Genomic DNA, 26,631 nt, shown 5'->3' on the forward strand with positions numbered 1-26,631 from the left:
TGGCCCTTGGGGGTCCAGGGATCTTCCACTATCCTGTCCCTGATCTCTGGAGCCAATCCCTGAACAACCTGCATCATATAGTCCTTAATCTGGACCAAGCAGGAGCTGACAACCTCTCATTAATGTCCCATGTAAGTGCAAATGAGTGTGTCACTGTGTGTGAATGAGCCAGATATATTCAGAGGAGGATATAAGCAAGCACGTGCAGAGGGAGGGAGCCATGTGCGTGTTTGGAAATGTGTAGGAATAAATGTGCTTCTCCATGTGTGAAAGCAGGCATGTCATGTCTGTGTGAACATGTGTATGCACATGAGCCTGTGCAGGTGAACCTGTGCCCATGTGCCAAAGCATGTGTGCACACGTAAACCTATCCGGGTGCTTTTGTATATTGAAGGTGTGCTTGTACACACAGGCAAATCTGTACATGCATGTGGGTGTACGTGTCCAGCCGAGGGGTACTGGGGAAGGCCAAGGCCAGTCAGTCTTCCTTCCACAAACCTCTCAAGCTCCGGGGACATGAGGAGGGACTGTACACTGCACCCTAACTTTTGACAGAGAGACATGCAGAATCCCTGTGTGGTTGCTGGGTTGTGGTGATGAGCAGCTATGGGGACCTGGCCCCAGGCCCCCAACCTTCAGTATTTCTGTCCCCACTGAGCTGGTAACCAAGACCAGGGCTCAGCAGGAGATAATGGCTCTGTCCTGGTCCTCAGGCAACAAGACCCCACCCTAGGCCTGTGAGGAGCTGCCATGCTGAGCCATGGCAGTGGGGACAGTGACAGGGCCAGAGTACCCAGAGAATGCCAGGTCTGTGGTCCTCCTTCCTCTGGGGACTGAACTTTGAAAAAACAAAGCGGCAAGTTAATGCTCAGGGAGAGTCCATTATGTGAACCCACTTCAGATAGAGCAAGGATATATAGGTTTAAAGTGCAGCAAGGGAGCTTAGGCTAGACCTGAAGGAGGGAGTGTCCTTCACTGACAAAGGCCACAAAATCTATGCCCTCAAAGATCCCAACAACAGGATCCATATCCACCCACAGGGCTGGTGGTGTGGGTCAGACAGGAGACTGGCCTGGGTGACCTTTAGAAGTACCCCTTCCCACTACTGTCCTGGCTCTTTCCTCTGCAGCTCTGAGGGGGCCCAAAGGGGCATCTGGGGAGAAAATTAGTCAGGCGCACGTCCATGCACTGCTCCCAAGATCCTTCCCTCCTCCGGAACCTTCTTATCCCTCATTTCCTGCAGCTCTTCTCTCACCTCTGAGTGGCTGCCCCAGCCTTGGCCCCAAAGTGGTTTCCTCACTCCCTCCCTGCTTCCAGAATTCTCCCAACAGACCACCCCCAAAGGCCCAGCCTAGTCCCGCCTGGTCCCTGGAGTGCAGCCCTGGGCCTCCCACCCTGAGGAGAGGCGCTTAGAGGCTCAAACTGGGAGCGGCACTGGGGTGGGGGCAGGGAGACAACAGGCCTGGTGGGCAAGAACCCTCACCTGGGTGGTCCTCAGGGAACTAAGGCCAACTGGACTTGAGAGTGTACCCTGGTGTGGGGTCAGAGGAGCCCTAGGACCACCGCCTTGGTGCTGGAGATCCCACTTCTTAAGGGAGTTGGGTTCCCCACCTTGCCTTTCCTGATGGCTTCCTCTGGCTCTCCAGGGAGTGGCCATGGGAGAGGACATGCAGAGGTGCTTGAGGAGGATGGGGAGAGAAGGTGAATGCCCCCACACACCCTGGGCTCCCCTCCTCCTCCTCGTCCTGGAGCTCGTATGCCTTCCCTGGGAGGTCTGACCCAGGCGAGCCCAGGGACGAGAGGAGGAGGTCATTAATCACCGTTATTTATTATTTCTTATGTAAGCAGTGTTATGAAACATGGGACCTTGTACCAGGCACAACAGGGAATATGTGAAAGATGGCCCCTACTAGTAAGAGCTTCCTGTGGGATGACCAGGTAGGCTCAGGAACCATAGGGCTGCCTGCAGGCCAGTATGGAAACAGTGGTGTAGGCTGGACTGGGATCTGACTTGAGGTAGGTCAGCCCTGCTATCTCAGGGAGCCCTAAGGTAGGAAAGGAGCTGGGTTTGGGGCCCCCTGAACCATAACAGGCCTAGATCAGTTCTGGCTCCGGGGTGGCCTGGGTCACAGCTGGAGTTGTCAACATATTGACCCAGGAGGAGATAACATCCAAAGGGCTTGGAGTCCCAGTCAGACAAGGAGGGGAATGTCGCCGGAAAAGATCCCTGGCCCCTAGAGGGATCAAACTAAATGGGGCTTTAATAGGTCTCTTCCAGCTCAGATTTCATGGGTAATTGGAAGCAGGTCCTGAGCTGAGCAGAGTGGGCTGGCTCTATGGGCTGGCTCTAGGAGCCTTATGGGCTGGGGCCTGAAGAGAGGCAGAGGGATGCTGCCTCCATGCCACTCCACACACCAGACTGGCCTCACTGGGGCTCCTGGGTTACCTTTACACTGCTTTGGAAGTGCTGCTGTTTTAACTCCTTCAGGGTAAGAAAATGGATAAACGAGGAGGGAGAACCTGAATCCTGGCTCAGAGGGGAAAAGAGAAGCAGGTCATGTACTAGATACATACTAGGCCTTCATTCATTCATTCATTCATCCACTCCACAAATCCACATTAACACTTAAAACTGGCAACCACCCTTTAAGATAGAGCCTTTATGTTTTTTTTGTTTGTTTGTTTGTTTGTTTGTTTGTTTTAAGATTTATTTATTCATGAGAGAGACAGAGAGAGAGGCAGAGACAGGCAAAGGCAGAAACAGTTTCCATGTTTTGGAGCCTGACGTGGCACTCCATCCGGGGACTTCAGGATCACACCCTGGGCCAAAGGCAGGCACTAAACCACTGAGCCACCCAGGGATCCCGACGTTGTTTTTTTAATTGCAAAAGAGGCACACACTTGCTGAAATAAGATTCAAGCAATATCAAGGCATCTTAAGTAAAAGTGAAAATTCTCCTCCCCCACACCATTACTTGATCCTTCCCTCACTACTCGCATACTCCAGGGGTAGCTTCTGTCTGCAGTTTATTGGATCTCCTTCCAGACCATCTTCAGTGCATTCTGTACTCCATCCTGACGTTCTGATTCAACAATACATCATTAATATCCCTGCAAGGCAATCAGCAGAGTGTGGATATTCCTCATTCCCATTTTAAAGATGAGAAAAATAGATTCAGAAAGCACTAGTGATTGTCCCAGACTGCACAGCTTGGCCTTGTTCTCACTCTGCCAGAGCTTCCAGCCTCTTCCCTGCAGTGGATAGATATGATAAGGGGAAAGGCTGGAAACCCCCTGAGGGAGGTCTGGGATGGGAGAGGGGGACTGGAAGTGAGAAGGAAGCAGTGGGCTAGGAGTGGGTACATAGTCTGCTTGGATGCAGTGGCACCCCTCCTCCAGTGTCCCCCAGGATCCCTCAGTGTCCTCTCTGTGGCAGCTTCGGCGCCCTAGATGTCTGGGCTGGGCAGGGCTCGTTAGCTGGTAGTGGAGCGGTTTTCAAACCAAATCTGTCAAGAGGAAAGGAAAGATTGCATTTTGGCCTCTGATGTACCTGGGACACACACATTCCTCCCCTGGCCTCAAGGGGCATTTCTTGCCTAACATCATTGGTGGGTGCTGGCCACTGCCCCTGCCTGCTAATGCTGACTAGATGGACCTGTTCTCCCTCCAGGACTACCATCCTATATTCCCATGTGGTCACAAGCTAGCTGGCCTCTAGCATGTCCACCAGTGAGGGGAGGGAGGCAACCCTTACCCCAGCCCAGGCCCTGAGCAGCCAGGACCATCTCCTACTCACAGAGGGGTTGGGGCATCTCCTAGGAAGGTGACTGAGGGGACAGGCAGGTGGGAGGCCAGCCCAGCCTGTGCCTCAGCCTAAAATATAAACAAGACCAGCTCTGAAAAGGTCGTGACCCAGAAAGCCTCCACGCCAGACCTAACCTTCCTCCTCCCTGCCTGGGACCTCCAAGGGAGGGAATCCGGGAAGCTGAGAGAACGCAAAGGATGGGCAAGGAAGAAAATATCCAGTGTTCCTTCTGGGCAGACATAGATGCTCATACCCAGGCACATGCATACACCTTCATGTGTGTGCACATATGTGTGCATGCCAAAAGGGCGAACTTGGCCAAAATGTGGCAAAGCTGCCCATTAGAGATGGTTTAGGAGATGCTGCCCTTAGAGGCAGGGGAATGGACCAGACGGCCTTGGGAGAGCTCTCCATTCACGAGACTGTCTGGAAAAATGTTCCCACAAGGACCACCCAGGCCTTGAAGAGGATCACAGAGATTCTCCCACAAAGCAATCAGGCCAATTGGGGGAGATGGATCCATTTGCTGATCCACTCATGTTGTCAATATCCTTGGCAAACCTACTCTGTACCAGGCTTCAGCTGAGCCTGGGAGAATAGATGGCACCTGCCAGGCTCCACTGTCCTAGGCACCAGTGGGCAAATGGGGAAGAGGGTCCCCAACTGGCAAGAGAGGAGCCCATCCCTGGACACAGGGTGGCTCATCAGTCCCTGAGGGGCCATAGGGTGGTTCCCAGCAGAGCTGGCACCCAGTATGAAGACCCTCTGCCCCAGCCCCAGCTGGTGGCCAGCTTAAAAGGAGCCTGGGAAAGCCCAAAGTCTCCTCTCTGTTTACCATGCAGGCCACCCCACAGTTCTGGCTTTGGCTGGGCCGCAGAAAGGAAATCATTAAGGAGTGTCAATTCACCAACTAATCGGATCAGCACGAGCGGCTGCAACATACGCTGTTCCCTCCCTGGCTCCTCTGCTCCCAGCCAGTCACGGTGGCCCCAGTGGCCTGCCTGGCAGGCCGGACCCTGCCCGGCTGCGAGGCCCTTCACAGCGGCCTAATCACCCTGGCGGCGGTGGCGTTAACAACTGTCTGTCCACCAGGCTCCTTCCTGGGGCTTGGTGGAGGGGCTGACCCCTTGCATCTCTCCTCTCAGAGGAGCGGAGGAGCGTGAGCGGGAAACTGGATCCCAGCAACAACCCGGTGGCCGCCGTCCAGGGTAACGCCTGGCTCCTTGTGCTGCCTGCTGAGTGTTTGCCCGGCTCCTCCGGCCAGGGGGCTGAGCCTCCCCTGCGCATGGAGGCCACTGCTTCCTCCCTGCCGCCAGGACTGCCCCCAGTAGAGCTGGGGAGGAGGCGCTCCCTGCCAGCCAGAGCAAATTAGGTGCCCGGACGTTGAGGTCTGCTTGGCATTTCCTGTGTTGGCTTTGGCTGATGAGGCCAGGCCAGTGGGCCGCCCTCTTGACCCCAGCCCAGTCCAACAGGCACGTCCCAGACTCTGCAGCCCACAGACTTCTGTTCTGTACCCCACAGGGAATCCTGTTCCGGAAAAAAAAGATCACCCCTCCTGGCCTGGGTTCCCACTAAGCTGCCTTCCCTTGCCTTGTAGGGTGCTCTGATACTAGAGGCCTGGCCAGCCCCCAACCTGGCTCATCTCAGTGCATGTTCCTTAGGCTTGGGCATGGAGCCCACAAAATTTGTAGATCTCTGAGCTTCCCAGTGTTTCCTGGATGTGGTGAGGCCCTTCTCGTGGTGGCCCCCCCCAGGCTGAGGTTCCACAGGGAGCTCTGATCTCCCCTGATTTCCTCCTCCCATCTGTCTGTGGAAAAATTTCCCCAGCCCAAGGTCTGTCCTTTGCCTGGACCCCAGGGAAAAGAGGTTGCTCTGGACATAGGCACCCTGGTTCCAGCTTGGGAACCCACGGGAGCTCCCGTCCTCAAACCCGGAAGCACGGGCTTCACCTGTAGGCTTCAGCATTGCTGGCTCCTGCTTCTCAGTTCATGTTTTCTTTGGCTTGGATCTCTGGGACACCAGATTGTCCAAAACAAGACAACTTCGTGATACTTATTTTTCCAAAGAGCAGAGTCTGCAACACAATCAGGCTTTTTGTGTGCAGTGAAGTCTCTAGTAATCCCCTCCCCAGTTGCCCCTGTCCCTGCCTGAGCCAGGTCCCCTTGGGGCATGAAGCACTCCTCATTCCCAGTGGCCAGGGGTCTCTGGCCTAGGATTTGGCAAGGCCCAGCAGAGAGGGCAGAGCCAAATTCCACCCCATAGACCATCACCGATCCACAGTTCTTTCCTCTCCTCCCCAGTCTTGGGGTGCCAGCATAGCCCCTATAAGGAGAACCAGGAAATCAGAAGAGCCTAGAGTTGGAGATGTCTGAGTACAAATCCTAGCTCTACTACACACAGCTGTGTGCCTTGAACAAGGTCCCAAATGGCTGTGGAACTTAGTTGCCTAGTTAGTAAAGTGGTGACAAAAACCTACAGCTAGGGTCTGTGAGAGGAACCCAGCCTTACTAGAGCCCTACCAGAGCCTTTGAAGCTAGCCTATAGTAAGCCCTCAATAAATGGCTACCATTTATATAGCTATCTATCTGCATGGGGTTGGCGGAGCAGTCACTAGGGAGTCCGCAGAATTGTCCTGGACCAAGCCTAGGCCACACGCAGGATAGAGACTCTGTACCCCTACTCTGCTAGTTGCTTCTTTGCTCCCAGGCTAGTTCTGCATGGCCATCTCCCTGAGGAGGCTGCAGGCCCAGGCTGGCTCTCTTCTGGGCCACTCTACCCTAGGGACATCAAAAACTTATCACCTCAACTGGACTGGCCAGCCTGCCAGGGCAGAGCAATCTCAGAAAGCATCTGAAGATGGTTGGGTATCTTGAAGCCCTATTTGTGGAAGTCTTCACCTTTCTCCAGGAAAAGAGAAGGCATAGCAAGAGGTACCTGGCTTCTCAGCACCAGGGACATGAGTCCTCTGAAATTTGCCAAATGTGTGGTAAAGGAAGGAAAAGCCTCTGGATCTCCTACATTGTTTGTGGGAGGAGCAACAGGCATAATTTTTCTGGCAAGTCTGAGGTGATAGTTATCAAGATGACTGAGGAGTGTCTATCACCTTGGTGAGCAAATTCTACTTCTGGTACTCTCCCTTGGGAACTAATGTGAAAATGACAGGGCAGCAGGGAGGGTCCATAAAAATGTCTACTGAGATGTTCTTCTTGGTTTTGTTTATAAGAAGAAACAAACAATAAAACAAAGAAGATACTTCAGTAGCCAATGGCAGGAAACTGGTTAAATCTATTATGCTGTATCTATGTACATAAGGAATTAAAGTGTAAGCACTAAGAATTAAAGAGTAAGCTAGAGTAGTCCTAGCACTAAGACTATTTCTAGGGGAAATTTTTAATGACGTGGCAACGTTGGAGTAAAAAAATCAGGATCTCTAACTGCTGACGAAGTATAATCTTAATTACATGAAAAAATGTTATGAGTACATAAATAATATGTGAGGTGTGTGTGTGTGTGTGTGTGTGTATACTAACCTGCCTTAAAAAGGAATGAATTCTGATTCTGACACATCCTATAACACGGATGAATCCTGAAGACACTATGCTAAGTGAAATATGCTAGAGACAAAAGTACAAAGATTGTACAGTTCCACTTACCTGACGTACCTAGAAAACGGTCAAACACGTAGAGATAGGAGGTAGAGAGGTACTTGCCAGCCGGCGCCTGGAAGTAGAGTTATTTCTTAATGGGCACAGTTTCAGTTTAGGAAGATAAAAAGTTCTGGAGATGGTGATGGTTACACAAGATTGTGAATGTACTTAACACCACTGAACTGTATACTTAAAAATGATTAAAATGTTAAGTTTTATGTTATGTACATTTTATTACAATAAAAAAAAAGAGGTCATAGGGAAACACATCAAATGTTCTTGATGGGTATTTTTGGGTGAAAGGATTATGGGTAACCTTTATTCTTTTTAGTTTCTAACATTTGCCCCTAGTAAATGAGATATTTTGTTTTGTTTGTTGTTTGTTTTAAGGAAGCTTGCTTCAGCATCTCCCAGATGTGCGGGGGTGGGGTAGGGGAGAGGTTAGGTCCAGCTGCAGCTAGAAATGAGGGGAGCACAGCCTGCTGGGGGAGGGCTGGCTCAGAGAAGGCTTGGGGTCTCCCCAAGCTCTTGTTCTACTGGCCAGCTTCTCTCTCTGCCTTCCCCCACGCTCCTCCAGCAGTGCTTAGGGGCCTCTCCACGCAGGCACAGCAGTCACTAGCCTGAGGAGGCTGTCCCAGCTCTAGTGGGAATGTGGGCTCGGGGCTTTCTCAGACGGTCAGTACCCATGCCGCCTTCCCGCTGCCGCTCCGCCCCAGCCCAGCTGCAAAAACAACAGCCCATACCCCAAGCCCTGTTATTGCAGCCCAGAGTGGAGCCTCAGTGCACAGCGGAAGGACTGGGGATGGGGCCTGCCAGTCTTAAACAGACCTAGGGGCAGGAGTGCTCCCAGGGGGGTTAGAGGCTCCCCTCCTGCTCCCTGGGGGAAACCTGGCTCCCAGGTGTGTGGAGCAAGTGCTTGGGGAGGCCTGAGGACCTGAGAGCCAACTCTGCTAGTGGCCTCCCTGGCTCCCTGGAGACTGCAGGGTGGGGGGAGGTATAGGGGAGGAAGTCAAGCCACTTGGGAACCCGCTGAACCAAGTTGAGCCAAGCCGTGGGCAGGAGGCGGCACCACCGTGGCTCCCAGGCAGGCCAGGGCCAAGGCTTTCCCACGGGGTGCAACTGGCCACTGGGCTCTACGGAGCCATCTACCCCAGGCTACGGCCTATAAACCCTGGGAGTTTTCCATGCAGTCTTCCCTTCAGGGGGTTAGGAGCTGGCAGGCAGATCCAGAACCCAGCAGGGCTCTTCCCTGTCCAGCCCCCAGCACCCAGAGGTGTGTGCTGGGCATCCCAGCAAGGCTGGGGTACAGCTCTCAGAGGCCTGCTACTCAGCTTTCTCAGCACCCACTCCAGTCTCATCCACTGGCTCCTTACTCATGTGACAGAGTAGGGACACAGAACTTAGATCCCTAAGAACCCAAAGGCCTCAGAGATTGTTGGAAGCCCTTGTGTGACCCCTAAAGGCCACTCCTGCCACTCTAACAGAAAGGGTGTGGATGGTGTGGTATTAGGACGTCCTGGGAGGTCTCCGGAGACAGACAAACCTAAGCTCTGCCCTCACTAGCTGTATGACTAGACATGTCCCTTAACCCCTCCAAGCCTTGGCTTCCTCCACTGTAGTCTCAGAAGTCTTAGATGTAATATATAGTCTCTGGCACAATGTGAATGTTTAATCAGGGGAAGGCACTGTAATGCTTAATACACAAGCCCCAATAAATGAAGTTAGCTGAGATTGGAAAGAATTTTCTGATCTCAATGGTCAACTTAGTACTTCCTACCCATGGCATTCTGCACAATGTGGATGGCACACTTGAAAAGAACCCCCACCGTTTCTTTTTCTACTCTGGTTAGGAACCAGTTAATCAAACTACCCTCTGAAGCTAGACAATGACTATCTGTTTTTAAGGATGTTGTGAGCCACGGGCATCAAACCAGGGATAGAAATTACTTTAGGGGAAGAGGGGAGCCAGATGGGAGAGTAAGCCTTGGGCCTCTAGAAGCCACTGGCAGCCTCTGTCTGCAGGGCAGTCAGTGAGTGTCACTTATGTACCAAGGGCGGGAGAAAGCTACTTGGGTGGAGGGCCCAGGCTTCCTGACTGGGATGTAGCTTCATGCAAGGTCTGTTGCTGTTCCGAAATGCTCTCAGGTAGTTACAATAATTCATTCATTCTTGAAAGAGAGGAGTTCTAGAAATAAAAGCTGGTATTATTTTTTATCTGGATTATCTGGTCTTTAAAATACAACCAGTTTGAAATACAAATCAAAACCACAACAAGATACCACTTTACACTGGTCAAAATGGCTAAAATTAAAAACTCAGGAAATAGACATTGGTGAGGATGCAGAGAAAGGGGAACCTTCCTACACTGTTGGTGGGAATGCAAACTTCCCAAACTGGTGCAGCCACTCTGGAAAACAGTATGGAGGTTCCTTAAAAAGTTAAAAATAGAACCACTCTATGACTCAGCAATTGCACTACTGGGTATTTATCCAAAGGATACAAAAATAGTGATTCAAAGGAGCACCTGCACCCCTGACATTTATAGCAGCCATGTCTACAATAATCAAACTATGGAAAGAGGCCAGATGCCCATCAACAGATGAATGGATAAAGAAGAGGTGGTGAATATATACAATGGAATATTATTCAGCCATAAAAAAATGAAATCTTGCCATTTGCAACAACGTGGATGGAACTAGAGGGTATCATGGAACTAGCAAGATAATTCAGTCAGAGAAAGACCAATACCATATGATTTTACTCATATGTGGAATTTAAGGGGAAAAAAACAGATGAACATAGGGTAAGGGAAGGAAAAATAAAATAAGATGAAAACAGAGAGGGAGGCAAACCATAAGAGACTCTTAATCATAGAAAACAAACTAAGGGTTGTTGGAGGGGAGGTTGGTGGGGGAATGGGGTAACTGGATGATGGACATTAAAGAAGGCACTTGATGTAATGAACACTGGGTGTTACATGCAACTAATGAATCACTAAATTATTTTTTTAAATTATTTATTTATTCATGAAAGACAAAGAGAGGCAGAGACATAGGCTGAGGGAGAAGCAGGCTCCCTGTGGGGAGCCTGATGTGGGATTTGATCCCAGGACTCTGAGATCACAACCTGAGCCAAAGACAGATGTTCAACCACAGAGCCACCCAGGTGTCCTGAATCACCAAATTCTACCTCTGAAACTAATAATACACTATACGTTAACCAAATTGAATTTAAATTAAAAAAATTTAAAAATACAACCAGATCTTTATTAAGTACATTAGAATCACTTTATGATCACCCAGCTTGGGAGGGGCAGACCTGGGATCTAAAATGAGATTCATCTGACTTCCAAGCTGCAACTTTTAAACAGTATAACGTAACATGAGAGGATAGCTGGCTAGTGGGCATTAGTCTCCACATCTTTCTTTTTTCAGAATCACAGACTATTGTTTTGTCTATCTATGTACTTGGTACTATTCTCACTTATGATGAACTTATCAATTGTGATATAATGAATCTCTTGATAAGAACCAGCTCACTAATTAGGGCTCCTTAGAGACCAAGAGATAAAGAGTATGAAAATCTTTAACTAAAAGGCAAAATCCTCTAAGTTTAAAGGATGATGCTATTTTATTATTGAGTTTCTCCTAGTACAGGGGCTATTTCCCAATATGAAATATGGTGCTCAGTATGAAAAGATGTTGAACAAATATTTGTTATACACTGTATATGTTGATCTATGAAGACCAGCTATTAACATGCAGTCCTGATAACAATAGGGTGGTATTTTTTTTTCCTAATCACATGCCCTGGTACCATTACCTGTGTTTGTCATTAGAATTTTCCTCCAAATTCCTAGCAACTGACTAGTTCAAGTAGCAGAGAATTTCAAGAACAGAGCCAGATTCCAGTAAAATACAAATCTACACTTAGACCAAGATCAGCTTCTAGTCTAGTAGAATCAATCAAATAATGCCTGAGAAGAGGGCTGGCCTCCCTGGAGGAAAAAAGAGAAACTTAGTCAAGTCTCTAGCAACTCAAAAAGTTAAGCCAAAGCGGGATTTGTTGAGAAGTCTAAGCAAGGGTAGCTCTACCTTCAAGCCTGACTAGGTCTACAAGCTTGTATCAGTTCACTTCAAGTCATAGCTCATTTGCCCTTTCTCTCTCACTCCAGGACTTGCCTCTCTTCACTTCTACTTCTTTTGGAGCAGTTGCCTGACTTTCTCCTACAGACAAGCTTCCTCCACAAAACAGGAAAGCTGGCCATCAAGAATCCCAAGCCAGTCTTCTGATAGCAGATGATCTAAAGGCGAGAAACATGCTTTCCTCTGAGGTCCGTATAGCAAATCACAGGGAAGGACTAAATGACTTTGTACAGACAGTGTCGAATTGGGGTGACTGCTCAGACCTGGGTGGTGTGCCATCCCTGTGGCTAGGAGCCTCTGAGATTGACAGTTCCACCTGAATGACATAAGGAGGGACAGTTCCCAGAGGAAAGGGGGTGCAGGGCAGACAAAAACAACAGGTGTCCATGACAATAGCACTTGTTCTCAGGTTGCGTAGAGACATGACTTATCCACCAAAACAATCAGAGAAGGATAAAAACAGTAGTGTATTCACATGCCGCAGTGTTGAGTCAAAGCCCTTCAGGAAAAGGAAGTGATCAGATGGCATAAAGGAGATTCTTTGGAACAGGAGGAGAAAGGCACAAATATTTTGGTCAGCCTCCCTCCTCACAGTTGAGAATTATCATCATACTCACTCTATCTCCAAATTACCTTCAGAAACTGTGATCTGATAACTTCACAGGCAATCAGCCAGAATGTCTGAAATTGGAATACTGGGAAAATCTGGAAGATCTGGTCAAGATAATCATATTCCTGGTTGAGGGAAAGGGCCTGATGGAAAGATTTATTTTTCTTACAAATAACTTTTTTTTTCTGATTATAAATGGGATATATTTATTGTTGAAATACTGGGAATTACAAAACAAATGAACATTAAAATCACTCTTATATTTGTTAGGACTGGGTGTGACTGCAAGTGATGGCTCAAATAAGATTGAAGTCTATTTTGCTTGCAGCTATATGAAGTTCAAAAGTCCGGGCTGGTATGATAGTTTTGCTCCTCAGAGGCCTCAGGGTGCCCAGGCTCCTTCTAGCTCACTACTCCTGAATCCTCGTCATCTAGGCTGACAGAGCAGAAAGGCAGCCAGAAAGAGAAAGGGATAAAGAGGCCGATGGACACATGCCAGCTATCTTCCAGGGAAGTTTCTCAGCAGCGGCAACACAACGGTTTCACATCATCCCAATAGTAAGAATGTCATCACGTGGCTACATCTACCTGCCGGGGAGACTAGACTAAGAAATGTAGTTGTTATTCTGGATGCCTATGTGCTGAGCCAAAACTATTAATATAGAATGGCTTAGGAGGCAATTTTAGAGGTCTCTGATAAACCTGTAATCATAGTACCAGAGAGAGCCACTGTTAACATCTTGGTGTATGTCATTTATACACACACATATCCACACACACACTCATACCTGTATGTGTATATATGTATACACACACACACACATATATACAAATATATGATGTATATGTGTGTGCATATATGTGGGTGTGTATATTAATATATAATACATATGAATAATATTTTTAAATGAAATTGAGATCCTACCAAATATATTATTTTTGCATCTTGCTTTTCTGAAAAATTGCACTTTAAACAGTCTCTCTTATGATCAATTTAGCACTGAGTCATTTAACAATTACTGTAATGTGATGTAATCCATTAGAATTTTCTTTTAAAGATTTTATTTTTAAGCAAACTCTACACCCAACGTAGGGCTCAAACTCACAACCTCGAGATTAAGAGTTGAGAGTTGTATGCTCCACCAACTGAGCCAACCAGACATGCCTATAATTTTCTTTTGAGTAGATGCTTTTATTTTATAAATCCTGGTTTATGAAGTTTTTAACTATTTATTTCAAAATAATTGTAGATTCACAAGAGATTGAAAGGAATATACACCGAAGTCCCATGCCCCTTCCTCCTACCTCTTCTAATGGTAACAACTTATACAACTATGGTACTACATCAAAATCAAAATATTTTTTTAAAGATTTATTTATTTATGATAGACGGGGGGGAAGGGGCAGAGACACAGGAGGAGGGAGAAGCAGGCTCCATGCAGGGAGCCTGATGTGGGACTCGATCCCGGGACTCCAGGATCACACCCTGGGCCAAAGGCAGGCGCTAAACTGCTGAGCCACCCAGGGATTCCCTCAAAATCAAAATATTGACATTGACAGAATCTATAGTTTTAGATTTCACCAGTTACACATGCACTCATGTGTGTAGCTCTATGAAATTTTATGATCTGCAGCCTTGCATAACTATCTCCACAAGATCAAGAGACTCAACTGTATTATGCTTTAAGTCACTCCTTCATAGCTACACCCATCTCATGCCCCCCATCCATCCATAATCCCTGGTAATGACTAATCTATTTTTTTTTTTACAACTTTATTTTTTTTTATTTATTTATGATAGGCACACAGTGAGAGAGAGAGGCAGAGACATAGGCAGAGGGAGAAGCAGGCTCCATGCACCGGGAGCCCGACATGGGATTCGATCCCGGGTCTCCAGGATCGCGCCCTGGGCCAAAGGCAGGCGCTAAACCGCTGCACCACCCAGGGATCCCTAATCTATTTTTTATTTCTATGTGTTATTCCATGAATGATACATAAATGGAATTATGCACTAAATGTACTTTTGAGATTGGCTTTTTTCATTCAGTTCCGAGGTTCATTTAAGTTGTTGCAGTTATCAATAGTTTGTTCCTTTTTATTGCTGAGCCATATCCCATGCTAATGGATGTGCCACAGTTTGTTTAAATGTCAACCAATTGAAGGACATTTGGGAAGCTTCCAGTTTTTGGCTATTATGAATAAAGCTGCTATGAACATTCATGCTGTTTGGACACAAGTGCTCATTTCTCTGGGATGAATGAGCAAGAGTGCAATTGCTGGATTGTATTATAAATCCATTTTCAGTTTTTAAAGGAATTGCCAAACTATTTTTCAGAGTGACTGCATGCAACCTACTTTTTAAACTTAACAATATGTTGTCAGCAATTCTTATCATAAGGTATTTCCTATGTCATTAAATATTCTCCTAAAATATGGATGGCAGAACCTAATTTCCAAACCAATTTCCTAACTTTAAGTATTTAGGAATATTTCTGATTTTTATGTTATAACTAATAAAATAAAAAATATTATTGTGGATAAATCTTTGTGCCTATTTCTGATTACTTCCTTAGTATAAATTCCTAAGACATACTGGTTTAAAGAGTATGAATGAACATTTAAAAATTTTTTGCTTTTTTTCAAATTGTCCTACTGAAAAGTGTTTCAATTTAAAATCCCATAGCAATATATGAGAATTGGGCAAAGTTTCCAAAACTACTAATATTGCAACACAAATTACAAATGATTGGTATCTTTAACATATGAATAGACCTTACAAGTCAACCAAAAAACTAAATGCCCAATATCAAGATGCCTTGGGCTACAAGTGATAGAAAACTCAAAATTTTATAAATAGACGTATCACTTTATATAATGAGAAGTCTAAAAGTTAGGCAACTTCTGGATTTGCTGATTTCACACAACTTTAATAAGGCTCCACAGTACACAGACTAACAGTGCAGGCACTGAAGCTATACTGTTGGATTAACATCTCAACTCTTTCACTTACTGGGTGTGTGTCATTAAGCAAGTTATCCTATTTATGCCTCGGGTTCCTATTTTGAGAATGGTTATAGTAGCATCTATCTCATAGGATTGCTGTAAGAATGAAAAGAGTTTATATATGTAAAATACCTATTAAGTGTTGATATCATCAAAAGCCTAGGTTCTTTCTATTTTTCTGTTCTGCCATCCTTGGTATGTTAACTTTATCTTCAATCTTCAGACCTCACAAGATAGCTGCAAGAGCTTTAAGTACCATATCTCAGACAATCAGAGGTAGAAGAGACTAAGTAGTCTTCTCTGTTACTAAATAACAAAGAAACCTTTCCAAACATCTCTTTTTATCCTGCTGGCTAGAAAATGCATTACCCAACACCAACCTGTTAAATTTTTTTTTTCTTAAAGGTGAATGGAATTGCCATGATTGGCTTAAACCAATCAGGATTTACCCATAAGTTAAAACCACTTTTCCTATGGGTAGAAACCAAACAAGTTCTTTTAACAGGGAAGAAGAAAGAAATGGATATCGGGTGGACAACCAGAATGTCTGTCATGTACCATATTAGAAAAATGGGCAGGGCAGCCCGGGTGGCTCAGCGGTTTAGCACTGCCTTCAGCCCAGGGCCTGATCCTGAAGACCTGGGATCGAGTCCTACATCAGGCTCCCTGCATGGAGCCTGCTTCTCCTGCTGCCTATGTCTCTGCCCCCCCCTCCCACTTCCTCTCTGTGTCTCTCATGAATAAATAAATAAAATCTTAAAAAATAAAGAAAAGAAAAGTGGGCAACCACACACACCAGCAATTCATAAGAGAAGAAATGCAAAGTCAAATAAATATGAAAAAAAAGCTCACCTTGATTAATGCGCAAAGAAATGAAAATTAAAAGTTTTTGTATTTTCTCTATCAATTTGGCAATGATGAAAAAGAATGATAATAATATATAATAGCAATAAATATACAAGGTGCCTAGGAATAAATCTTTTAAAAGATGTGTAAGACCTATATGGAGAAAATTACAACATTTTACCAAACAACATTAAAGACACAGGGAGGGATCCCTGGGTGGCACAGCGGTTTGGCGCCTGCCTTTGGCCCAGGGCGCGATCCTGGAGACCCGGGATCGAATCCCACGTCGGGCTCCCGGTGCATGGAGCCTGCTTCTCCCTCTGCCTGTGTCTCTGCCTCTCTCTCTCTCTATGACTATCATAAATAAATAAAAAATAAAATAAAGACACAGGGACGCCTGGGTGGTTCAGTGGTTGAGCATCTGCTCAGGCTGAGGGCGTGATCCTGAGATTCGGGATTGAGTCCCACATGGGGCTCCCTGCATGGAGTCTGCTTCTCCCTCTGCCTCTGCTATGTCTCTGCGTCTCTCTCTGTGTCTCTCATGAATAAATAAAATCTTAAAACAAACAAACATTAAAGACACAAATAAACAGAGAAATGTACCAAGTCCATGGATGGGAAGACTCAATATCCTAAAGTTGTCAATTTTCCTCAAATTAATTTAGAGATTTAAAGTAATTCCAAGCAACATATTTAGAGTTCTGTGTTTTGGGTTTTTTTTTTTTTTTATGAATGGACAAATTATTTCTAAAATATATATGAAAGAGTAAAGGCCCCAAACTAGTTAAGACCCTCTTAAAGAAAGATATATGGCAAGGGAATTTTTCTTAACCAGATAGCAAGACTTTTTATAAAATAAGACAACAGTAAATAAGATAAGGTGATATTGGGTAAGGGATAGGCAAATTTAGCAATGGAACAAAATACTCCCCAAACAGACTCACCCATTATAGACACCTGGCATATTACAGTGGTAGCATTGAAATCAATGGAAAAAGAAAATAAAATTGGATTCCCACCTTTCACCCCACATAGAAAGTAACTCAAAATTAGTCATAAATTTAAATTTTTAAATTATTCAGAAGGAAAAGATAAGAGGTTACCTTTAAGCCTTTATATCAGAGAGGGATTTTTAAAATAAAACATGAAAAGCATTAACTATACAACACAAGGTTGATGCATTTGATCATATTTAAAATAAAGAACTCTGTTCAAAGACAACTCAAAGTACGTAAAATGACAACACATGAACTGAGAAAAGATATTTATATAAAAAGTGAAAAAGATTAGTGTTCAGAATACATAAGGTACTTCTACAAGTCTATTTTTAAAAAGATTTTTAAGAAAGTAGGCAAGATGGGCAGCCTGGGTGGCTCAGCGGTTGAGCATCTGCCTTCTGCCCAGGGCATGATCCCGGAGTCCTGGGCTTTTGGGAGGTACGGTGTTTTCAATTTTGGTTTCTAATTATTCATTGCTAGTATACAGAAGTAAGATTGATCTTTGTGTGTTGACTTTGTATCCTTGCTAAATTCACTAAATAGTTCTAGGAGGGGTTTTTTATCATTGTTGTTGATTCTTCGGATTTTTTGTGTGGACAATAATTTTTGTGAATAGGGAGTTTTCTCTCTTTCTAGTCTGTATGTTTTTAACATTTTTCTTACCTTACTGCACTGGCTAGGAATTTGAGTATAATATTAAATAGGAGTGGACATCCTTGCCTTGTTCCTGACCTTAAAAAGAAGGTGGTCTTTCACCATAAAGTATTAATGTTAAGTGCAGGCTCTTATTGTAGGTGCTCTTTACCAAGTTAAAGGAGTTCCCTTCTATTCCCAGTTCTCTGAGAATTTTCTTTAATTCACTGGCTGTCGAATTTTGTCAAATGCTTCTTGCATCAATTGATATGATCATGTGGTTTCACTTTTTATATTAATATGGGTTGTTAAGGTGATTAATTTTCAAATATTAAAAGAGCTTTGCATTCCAGGTTTGAATTCTATTTTGTAATGATGTATTAATCTTTTTTATGTATTGACTTGTTAATTGGTTACAGATTTGGACTTTGTGCCTTGAGGGATACTGGTCTGTAGTTTTCTTGTCCTAGCTTTGTCTGGTTTTGGTACTGATGCAGCTTTTTGGAGGGCAATTTGTCAATTGTAACAAATGTCTTTAAAATGTGTGTCAGGGGATCCCTGGGTGGCTTAGTGGTTTAGCTTCTGCCTTCAGCCCAGGGTGTGATCCTGGAGACCTGGGATCGAGTCCCACATCAGGCTCCCTGAATGGAGACTGCTTCTCCCTCTGCCTGTGTCTCTGCCTCTGTGTGTGTGTGTGTGTGTGTGTGTGTGTCTCATGAATAAATAAATAAAATATTTTTAAAATAAAATAAATAAAATAAAATGTGTGTCAGTTGTAACAAATGTCTTAAAAATGTGGCTCAGTTGGTTAAATGTCTGCCTTCAGCTCAGGTCATGATCTCAGGGTCTTGGGATCAAGCCCCACATTGGGCTCCATACTCAAGGGGGAATCTGCTGCTTGCTCTCCTTCTGCTGTGACCCCTGTTGTTCACTTTCTGTCAAGGAAATGAATAAATAAAATCTTTTTTTTTTTTAAGTGTGTGTCCAAAGATTCTAAGAACTTAAATAGGGATTCTCATTACACAGACTTTGGATTCAGACAGACGTAGATTTAAATATGAACGCATCCCCTTTACCAATTGCTTAAATTTTGTGGTTGCTTTCCTGTAAAATGAGGATAAGAGGACCTACCTCATAAATTGCAAGAGATGAGCTAAGGCACACACAGCGCTAAGTCAACAGTAGCTCTTGGTATTATGTTATGTTCCCCAGCCTCTGTAGTCTGTTCAAATGGAAGGACATCATCTATGCTTCCACGTAAGCTCCCACTTTGAATATCCTTACTGGGGAGTATTCGGCCTCCTCATCCCGGATTCCCGTCTTATGTTAGATGTCCGAGGCGCTGGGAATGCAAAGGCAAAAAAAAGATATGGTTCCTGTCCTCAGGGAGCTGACTCTATTAGACACAGGTGCGAACCAACCAGTTCCACGCAGTATAAGAGCATCATAATGGCCTGTCTGCCCGAGGTGCAGAGGGTCCCGGACACGCACTCTGAGCGTCTCTGCAAGGAGAGGGGGTGTTCGCCTGGGGACCAGGGCAGGGGCTTGTGTAGGGCAGCCTCGGATCTCGGGCGGTCGGGGGGAAGGGGGGGGTGTCTCCGAGACTAGCTGTTTCCATAGCAATGGGACTAGCTACCCTCGTGGGGCCTCGCAGCTCACCTCTGGTTCAGCGTCGGAGGGACCCAGAAAGGCCACTTCCGGTCCTCCCGCCTCGGGGGCTCGCTGACGCTCGGCGGCAACTGAGTAACTCGAGCTCCTAGCCGCTGATTGGCTCAGGCAGGTGGAGGGGCGGGACGTGGCATCGAAGGGGCGTGGCCTGAAGACTCTCACACTGGAGTTCTCGTTGCAGAGCGGAAGCCGACTTCGCCCGCCCCGGAAGTGCAAAGACCGACCTTGTGCAGGTGTGGAATCCGCCGGCGAGGCGGCTGTTTTCGAGATGCCGGGAGCCGCGGCTGAGGGCTCGGAGTTGTACGGGAGCATCGAGAGTTTCGTGGAGGCCCTGAAGCGGGACGGTGGGCGGCGCAGCTCCGAGGACATGGCTCGTGAGACCCTGGGGCTGCTGCGCCGGATCATCACCGACCACCGCTGGAGCAACGCAGGTAAGGCATGTTGGTTCTGTCGCGTCCCTCGCCACTACCCAGTCCCCAGGCGGAGAGTCGGCCAGGCCTCATCTCGCTCGTGCCCTCTCACCTCTCTCCCTCGGACCACAGAGGAGCTGATGGAACTTGTCCGCCGAGAGGGCCAGAGAATGACGGCTGCGCAGCCCTCGGAGACCACAGTGGGCAACATGGTGCGGAGAGTGCTCAGGATCATCCGGGAGGAGTATGGCAGGTCAGGATGTGGGCCATTTTTGCACCAGTCCCTCTCCCTGGTTGGAGCCCTTAGTGGAGCTGAGCAGCTCCTGTTGCTTAAATGACTACGTCTCCGCCCACCTCCCTGTTTGGGTCTTGTTGCCTACTTAGACTCCACGGACGCAGCGATGAGAGCGATCAGCAGGAGTCCTTGCACAAACTCTTGACATCCGAAGGCCTGAGCGAGGATTTCAGCTTCCATTATGCCCAACTCCAGTCCAACATCATTGAGGCAATTAATGAGCTGCTTGTGGAACTGGGTAAGAGTCCTGAACCCTGATCACAGGGCAGGTTACAGGCAGATGAAGGAAGAGAAGACCCTAGAAGTTGTTCATCAGCAGAGATGGGAGATAACCAGTCCTGTGGTTCTCCAAGCTTTGTCCTCTGTCCTGATTTAGAGGAAGGGTCGGAACAGGTGGCAGGATTAAGATAGCCTTCTCTACATTTCCTTACATACCAGCCCTTTATACACTGTGGATCCACTGCTGCAGAGACTATTACGACAGAGCTATATTTTCACTTTAAAGATGAACTCCCTAAAACCACAGATGATAGACTCTTTTTCACTAAATTTCTTCTTGAATTTTTATACACACAGATGCGCCACCTCCATTCCCCTTGTCTTTGTGACCCAGGAGACCTGCAGGTATTCATTACAATCAAGAGTTCCCCAAGGGAGGAAGAGGCTGGGTCTGTGTGTCTGGAGCTGCTGCTTCCAAATTCCTCCCCTATTTTTCTTCTGTGCCCTCCTTCTCAGGTGGAGGTGTTTTGGCCACCTTTTAGACGAGTTCTTTTAGGAGGAAACTCTGTTTACCCCACTCCTAGCACTTTGCAGTTTCTCAAATTGGACCATTTCTTTTGCCTGAATTCATGGTCTTCAAAATGAATTATAGGGAGCTGGTGTGTCAGGCAGGGTTGGGGAGGGGGATAAGTGGATGAGTAAGGGTTCTGCTGGGAAAGAAGGTAGGCTGAGAACTTGGAAAGTAGAAGATCCCAGTGGGGCAGGGCTTTTCAGAGAAAGTGACCTTCACATTAGGTCTGTTAATCCTGTTACCAGGGTCTGCTTAGGTGGGCCTTCTGTGTGAAGGGCACCTGTCTCTGTCCATGTTCTATCATTCATGTTTGTCTTGTGTTGGTGTTGTGGCATGGCAGTTTCACATTTTCCTTGCCAAACTGACTGTTCTTGCAGAAGGGACAACAGAGAACATTGCAGCCCAGGCGCTGGAGCATATCCACTCCAACGAGGTGATCATGACCATTGGCTTCTCCCGAACGGTAGAGGCCTTCCTCATAGAGGCTGCCCGAAAGAGGAAATTCCATGTCATTGTGGCAGAGTGTGCTCCTTTCTGTCAGGTAGGTGGACTGCTGGAGCTGCTAAGAAAAAGGAAAAACAAAAGGAATAAAGAAGTGGCATTTGGGGGATGCCTGGGTGAATCAGGAGTTGAGCGTCTGCCTTTGGCTCAAGGCATGATCCTGGGATCGAGTCCCACATCGGGCTCCCAGTAGGAAGCCTGCTTCTCCCTCTACCTATTTCTCCCTCTCTCTCTCTCTCTCTCTCTCTTTCTCTCTGTGTGTGTGTCTCTCATGAATAAATAAAATCTTTAAAAAATAAAAAAATAAAGAAGTGATAGATGGGCTCCATGCCAACTTTCAATTGATAAGCAAGACATTGAGAAGATAAAGTAAAACATGAAGGGAATTTTCAAGTTGTTCATCCTGTCAACATTCTTTTTTTTTTTTTTTTTTTTTTTTCTGTCAACATTCTTAAACACTGGCTGAGGAAAGTTAGGGGAAATGCTGGGTCCAAGAAAAGAAATATATTGGTTCTTTTAGGAATCAAAATAGGGTAACTTGCCTTGGGGGATGACTGATGCTTGGTCTGACGTCGCCACTCAATCCCTATGTAAATAATAGGTCTTTAGAAAGGAAATAGGTAAGGATGCAGGAGGTCATAAAATAAGGAGCCAGGAGCTATCCTATCAGCGCTGCCTAGTTACACAAGCAAGCGGTATTTCCAGTTTTGTGGCTGCTCTAGTGCTCCTGTGGAAAATTCAACATTTATTGGCTTCTCCTGGGCTTCCCTGCAGCGTACCAGAGAATACCTGCCATGGGCAGAAAAAGGAATTACCTGTTGGCAGTTGTGTGTTGGCTGTGCCCAATATCACAGAATTTTCCACATCCAGTTCCATTGGAGATGCCTTGCACACTCTCCCCACTCTCTTCTAACATCAGGCCTTTCTTTCCTATTGCAGGGTCATGAAATGGCAGTCAATTTATCCAAAGCAGGTATTGAGACAACTGTCATGACTGATGCTGCCATTTTTGCTGTTATGTCAAGAGTCAACAAGGTGGGTGTATTTGGAGTTATACTGAATTCATGAAGATTATACTTCTAAAATACAGATTTCTTTTTTCTACCCCCTATAATATCCATGAGAAGAAAGCTTCTAGTACCTTTTGAAAGTATATGCTTGGGGCTTTTTAATATATTACCTGAACTTCTTTTCCCTTTATCTATATCATTGTTCCTCACTTAGATTAGCTTCTTTTTGTTTTTGTTTTAAAGATTTTATTTTTTCAAGCAATCTCTGCACCTGACATGGTGCTTAAATACAACCCTGAGCTCCAGAGTCACATGCTCTACTGATTGAGCCAGCCAGGCACCCCAGAGCAGCTTCTTTTTTATGAAAGCATCGAAGAGAATGAAATAGGGCTATGTTAAGTGTGGCAGCTGCTAGGGATTGGGTTGGGGGTCCCTGCCTTCTGCTCAGAGAGCTTGGCAGTGGTGGATGGTGAATAGAATAGCTCCTATCTTCTCAGGAGGTGTGGCATATAGATTCCAGAAAAGACGGGGCTAAAAGCAGGAGATAGTAGTTTCTTGTCACATACTATACTCATTCTTTCTTTGGGAAGCTACCCTTGAGCTAGAACTCCTGGTCTTCACTGTAGAATACGTTTTCCCTTACTAGTGCACGACCCTCAGTGTCAAGACTGAGGCCTGAGCATTTAGCCTGTTGTCCCCAATGGCCCATTTAAGGCTCTTGCAGTAGGATGACTCACATTTTGCTTCCTGTTCCAAAGGTGATCATTGGCACAAAGACCATCCTGGCCAACGGTGCCCTGAGAGCTGTGACAGGAACTCACACTCTAGCACTGGCAGCAAAACACCATTCCACCCCACTCATCGTTTGTGCTCCCATGTTCAAGCTTTCCCCACAGGTATGTATGTGTCCGTCTATAGCCAGTAGAGAGAAGGAAGCCAAAGTGTTCGGTTGAGCTCTGGGCCTTCCAATCTACTCACTGTGAGGCTTCACTTTATCTGCGTTTACTAAATGGATTAGACCCAGTAGAGGTTGGGAAAAGCCACAGAAGCCTTGAACCAGGAAAAAAAGATTGTTATAACTAGTCAGCTTTGAGAAATCAAAATTGTAAGGTCAGGACAGTTGGGGGAGGCCCTTTGTTTACACTGTCACCATTGCCCAGCACCCTGTTTCTGGAAATGCCAAAAAGTTGAAACTCGGAACATAGAAATCGGTTTTATTTGTTATCGTTGGAGGGACAGTTCTCTGTAGCCTGAATACAAGTAGTGTTACAAAGTAGGGAGCCATTTCATTAGTGATAGAAGCTGTTTGCTTTGAAATACCAACCTCTTTGCAGATCTCTTTTAAATTGAGGTGAAATTCACATAACATACAATTAAACATTTTTAAATGTACAGCTCAGGAGCATTTACTATAGTCACAGCATTGTGCAACTGCCGCTCTCTGGTTTCAGACCTTCATCATCCCAGGAAAACACTCCATACCCATTACATAATCACTCCCCATTGCCCCCTCTGCCCACCTCCTAGGAATCACTAATCTGCCTTCTGTCTCTGTGGCTTTGCCTGTTTGGAATATTTCATATAAAAGAAACCACACAATATGTGCCTTTTGTTTCTGACTTCTTTAACTTAGCATGATGTGTTCAAGGTTCCTAGCTCTAACAAGGAAAAAAAGGTTTCTTTTTGTGGCTGAATAATACTTTGTTACAGGGATCTACCACGTTTTTTTTTGTTTTTTTTTTTGTTTGTTTTTTTTTCTACCACGTTTTTATCCATTGACCTGTTGGGGGGCAGTTGGGTTGTTCAACCTTTTGCGAATAATGCTGCTGTACAAGTTGCTGTGTGGACATACCTTTTTTATTTCCCTCAGTTGTATACTTAAAAGTGTAATTTGCTGAGTGTCTCTTTCACCCCCCCACCCTTTCAAATTTTTCCTTGTCTAGTTCCCCAATGAAGAAGATTCATTTCACAAGTTTGTGGCTCCTGAAGAAGTCCTGCCTTTCACAGAAGGTATGGAAGGCGGGGTGGGGGGGAGGCTGTGTGTGTGTGTGTGCATGCATGTGCACATGTGTGTATTTTGGTCTTTTTGATGATGTTCTGGTAGTCAGTGGGGATTGAATGTTGGCCAGATTGTGCTTTTTATCATTCTCATGGGGCCTTCCCTTTAGCATCTTAGGGTGCCTGATCTAGTCTGTGTTTATTTTGTTCTGAGACTAATATATTTGAGTACTGGGGTCATGGTAGGTTGGTTCACCTAGCATTAATGGGGTTTGGCTTTGCACATTGCTTGATACACATGCAGCAACCCACTGGGAAAATGTACTAGTTTTTATTTGCTGTAGGGAATCATTTTGGTGACAGGGGTGCCAAAGGAAGCATGCTCTAAAGTGTGCCTACTATAAAACTTGCCTGTAACCTAGATACTTTTGTGTGTTGGGGTCCCTTTCTCTGACTTCTGAAGGCAGCAGCTCTGCTCAGTGAGCCTCTCACCTCATCAACATAACAGGGCCTTAAACACCTTATAGGAGCAGAGCTGGGATGCTAATTCTTAGAAGTTGAATAACTTCATCCATTTATTCACACATCCATTTTTTCAAGAATTGTTTGTATCTGTTGAGTACCATGTATCCAGCACTATTCTAGGTACTAAGGATGTAACACTGAACAACACAAATAGGCCCTGCTCCCACAGAGCTTACATTCTGTTGCAGCAGACAAGAAAATGTCAGGTCATGGGATGTTTTGGGAAGAAAACAAGGATGATGTGATGGAAAGTGGTAGGAAACTACCTTAATGGGGCAAGGGTCTTACTGAGAGGACATTCCAGCTGAGTCTAGAATGAATAGAGCTCACCATGTAAATATCAAGGAGAGAGTCTTCCAGGCGTTGATGCAAAGGGCCTCAATTAGGTCCATATGGCTGGAGAGTAATGACATGAAGGAGAGTGGGATGAGTTATAATTAGTGTAGTGCAGTGAGGAGGGGCCAGATCTTGAGGGCTGCTACCCGAAGTTGGGAGTTTATCCTACGGGCTATGGAAAGGCATTGGAGTTTGAAGCAGGGTGTCATGATGTGAAGTCCTCTCTTCTGGTTTGTACTTTGCTGTAACTTCCTTTTCTTGAGGTTGCAGGTATGCCTGCATTATTGAGCCTAGAATTTGTGTGTTTAGTTATTAGAGCAGGATCCTCCACTTTATTTTCAGCACCTGTGATTGCCTTTCAGGGGACATTCTGGAGAAGGTCAGCGTTCACTGCCCTGTGTTTGACTACGTCCCCCCAGAGCTCATTACCCTCTTTATCTCCAACATTGGTGGGAATGCACCTTCCTACATCTACCGCCTGATGAGTGAACTCTACCATCCTGATGATCATGTCCTATGACCACCACTTGTTCTAAGCAGCTGCTTAGCCAAATACAGAATGGAGAGGGACTTCAGTGTGACTGCTGAAAACATCATCCTTGCAATGGAGAGTGACCTGGAGTCAACCTGAAAAAACCATAATACTGTTTCTTGCCTTTTTAGTCATCCCATAACAAGGATGCACATTCAGGACTGCTGCTTGCCTTTCTGATCTTAATAGGAGCAGCGGGGCTTGACCTATTGATTTTGGAGTCTCTTGGGGGTGCCTGGCTGCCTCAGTCAGTAGACTATGTGACTCTTGATCTCGGGGTCAAGCCCCAAGTTCGAGCCCCATGTTGGGCACAGAGTTTACTTAAAAAATTCTTCAGTGGGGACACCTCTTAACCTCTTGGTGATGTGGGGTGTCTGGAACTTAAGTTTCGGGAACTTAAACTTTCTGGTTCAGTGGGGTGTTAAACTTAACACTGAAGACCTTGCTGGGATACAGGTTTTTGCTCAGAAATGGCTACCACACCTTTTCCTGGCCGGTGCCAATAAAAGCTTCTTGAAGATTCCTGAGATGGTTTATTTATTGTTCTGCTCTGATTGAACTGCTTGAAACAGCAGCGACAGAGCCCTTTTTGTGTTTTCATAGAGGGCTGTAATTAGAGGGAACCATCTAAAACAGAAATGCAAATGAAAGGATTTACAGTTTCCTTCCTAATTCATTGGCAGTGGTCCCAAACAACTTGTTAGTAATCTAAGACAGTGGTTCCAAGAACTCTGATCATCAGAATCATTTGGGAACTTAAAAAAAATGTACCATTTTGGGCTCTATCCAGACTTCTATCATTTGATCTCTGGAATGGCACCTGAGAATTTGCTTAAAGCAAATCTGACATACTGTGGATCATCATGTATATACGCTGCA

At 45.7% G+C, this 26,631-nt stretch overlaps 1 protein-coding gene and 1 long non-coding RNA gene across 2 annotated transcripts; one reads left to right on the forward strand and one right to left on the reverse strand.

Moving 5' to 3' along the window:
• Positions 1-3,010: 3,010 nt before the first annotated feature.
• On the reverse strand, positions 3,011-18,958 carry LOC112927284 (uncharacterized). Its single transcript, XR_012002253.1, has 3 exons — positions 18,819-18,958; positions 7,468-7,525; positions 3,011-3,111 (listed from the first exon to the last, which is right to left on the reverse strand). It is a non-coding gene; the product is annotated as an uncharacterized lncRNA (long non-coding RNA).
• Positions 18,959-19,514: 556 nt separating this feature from the next.
• On the forward strand, positions 19,515-26,275 carry EIF2B2 (eukaryotic translation initiation factor 2B subunit beta). Its single transcript, XM_026008614.2, has 8 exons — positions 19,515-19,786; positions 19,898-20,018; positions 20,150-20,298; positions 21,228-21,391; positions 22,291-22,386; positions 23,120-23,257; positions 24,305-24,371; positions 25,583-26,275. Exons 1-8 carry the CDS (start codon positions 19,624-19,626, stop codon positions 25,738-25,740), a joined length of 1,056 nt encoding a protein of 351 aa, XP_025864399.1. The 5' UTR covers positions 19,515-19,623; the 3' UTR covers positions 25,741-26,275.
• Positions 26,276-26,631: the final 356 nt, after the last annotated feature.

Source organism: Vulpes vulpes, chromosome 6, assembly GCF_048418805.1.
Source record: "Vulpes vulpes isolate BD-2025 chromosome 6, VulVul3, whole genome shotgun sequence".
Lineage (NCBI taxonomy): Eukaryota > Metazoa > Chordata > Mammalia > Carnivora > Canidae > Vulpes > Vulpes vulpes.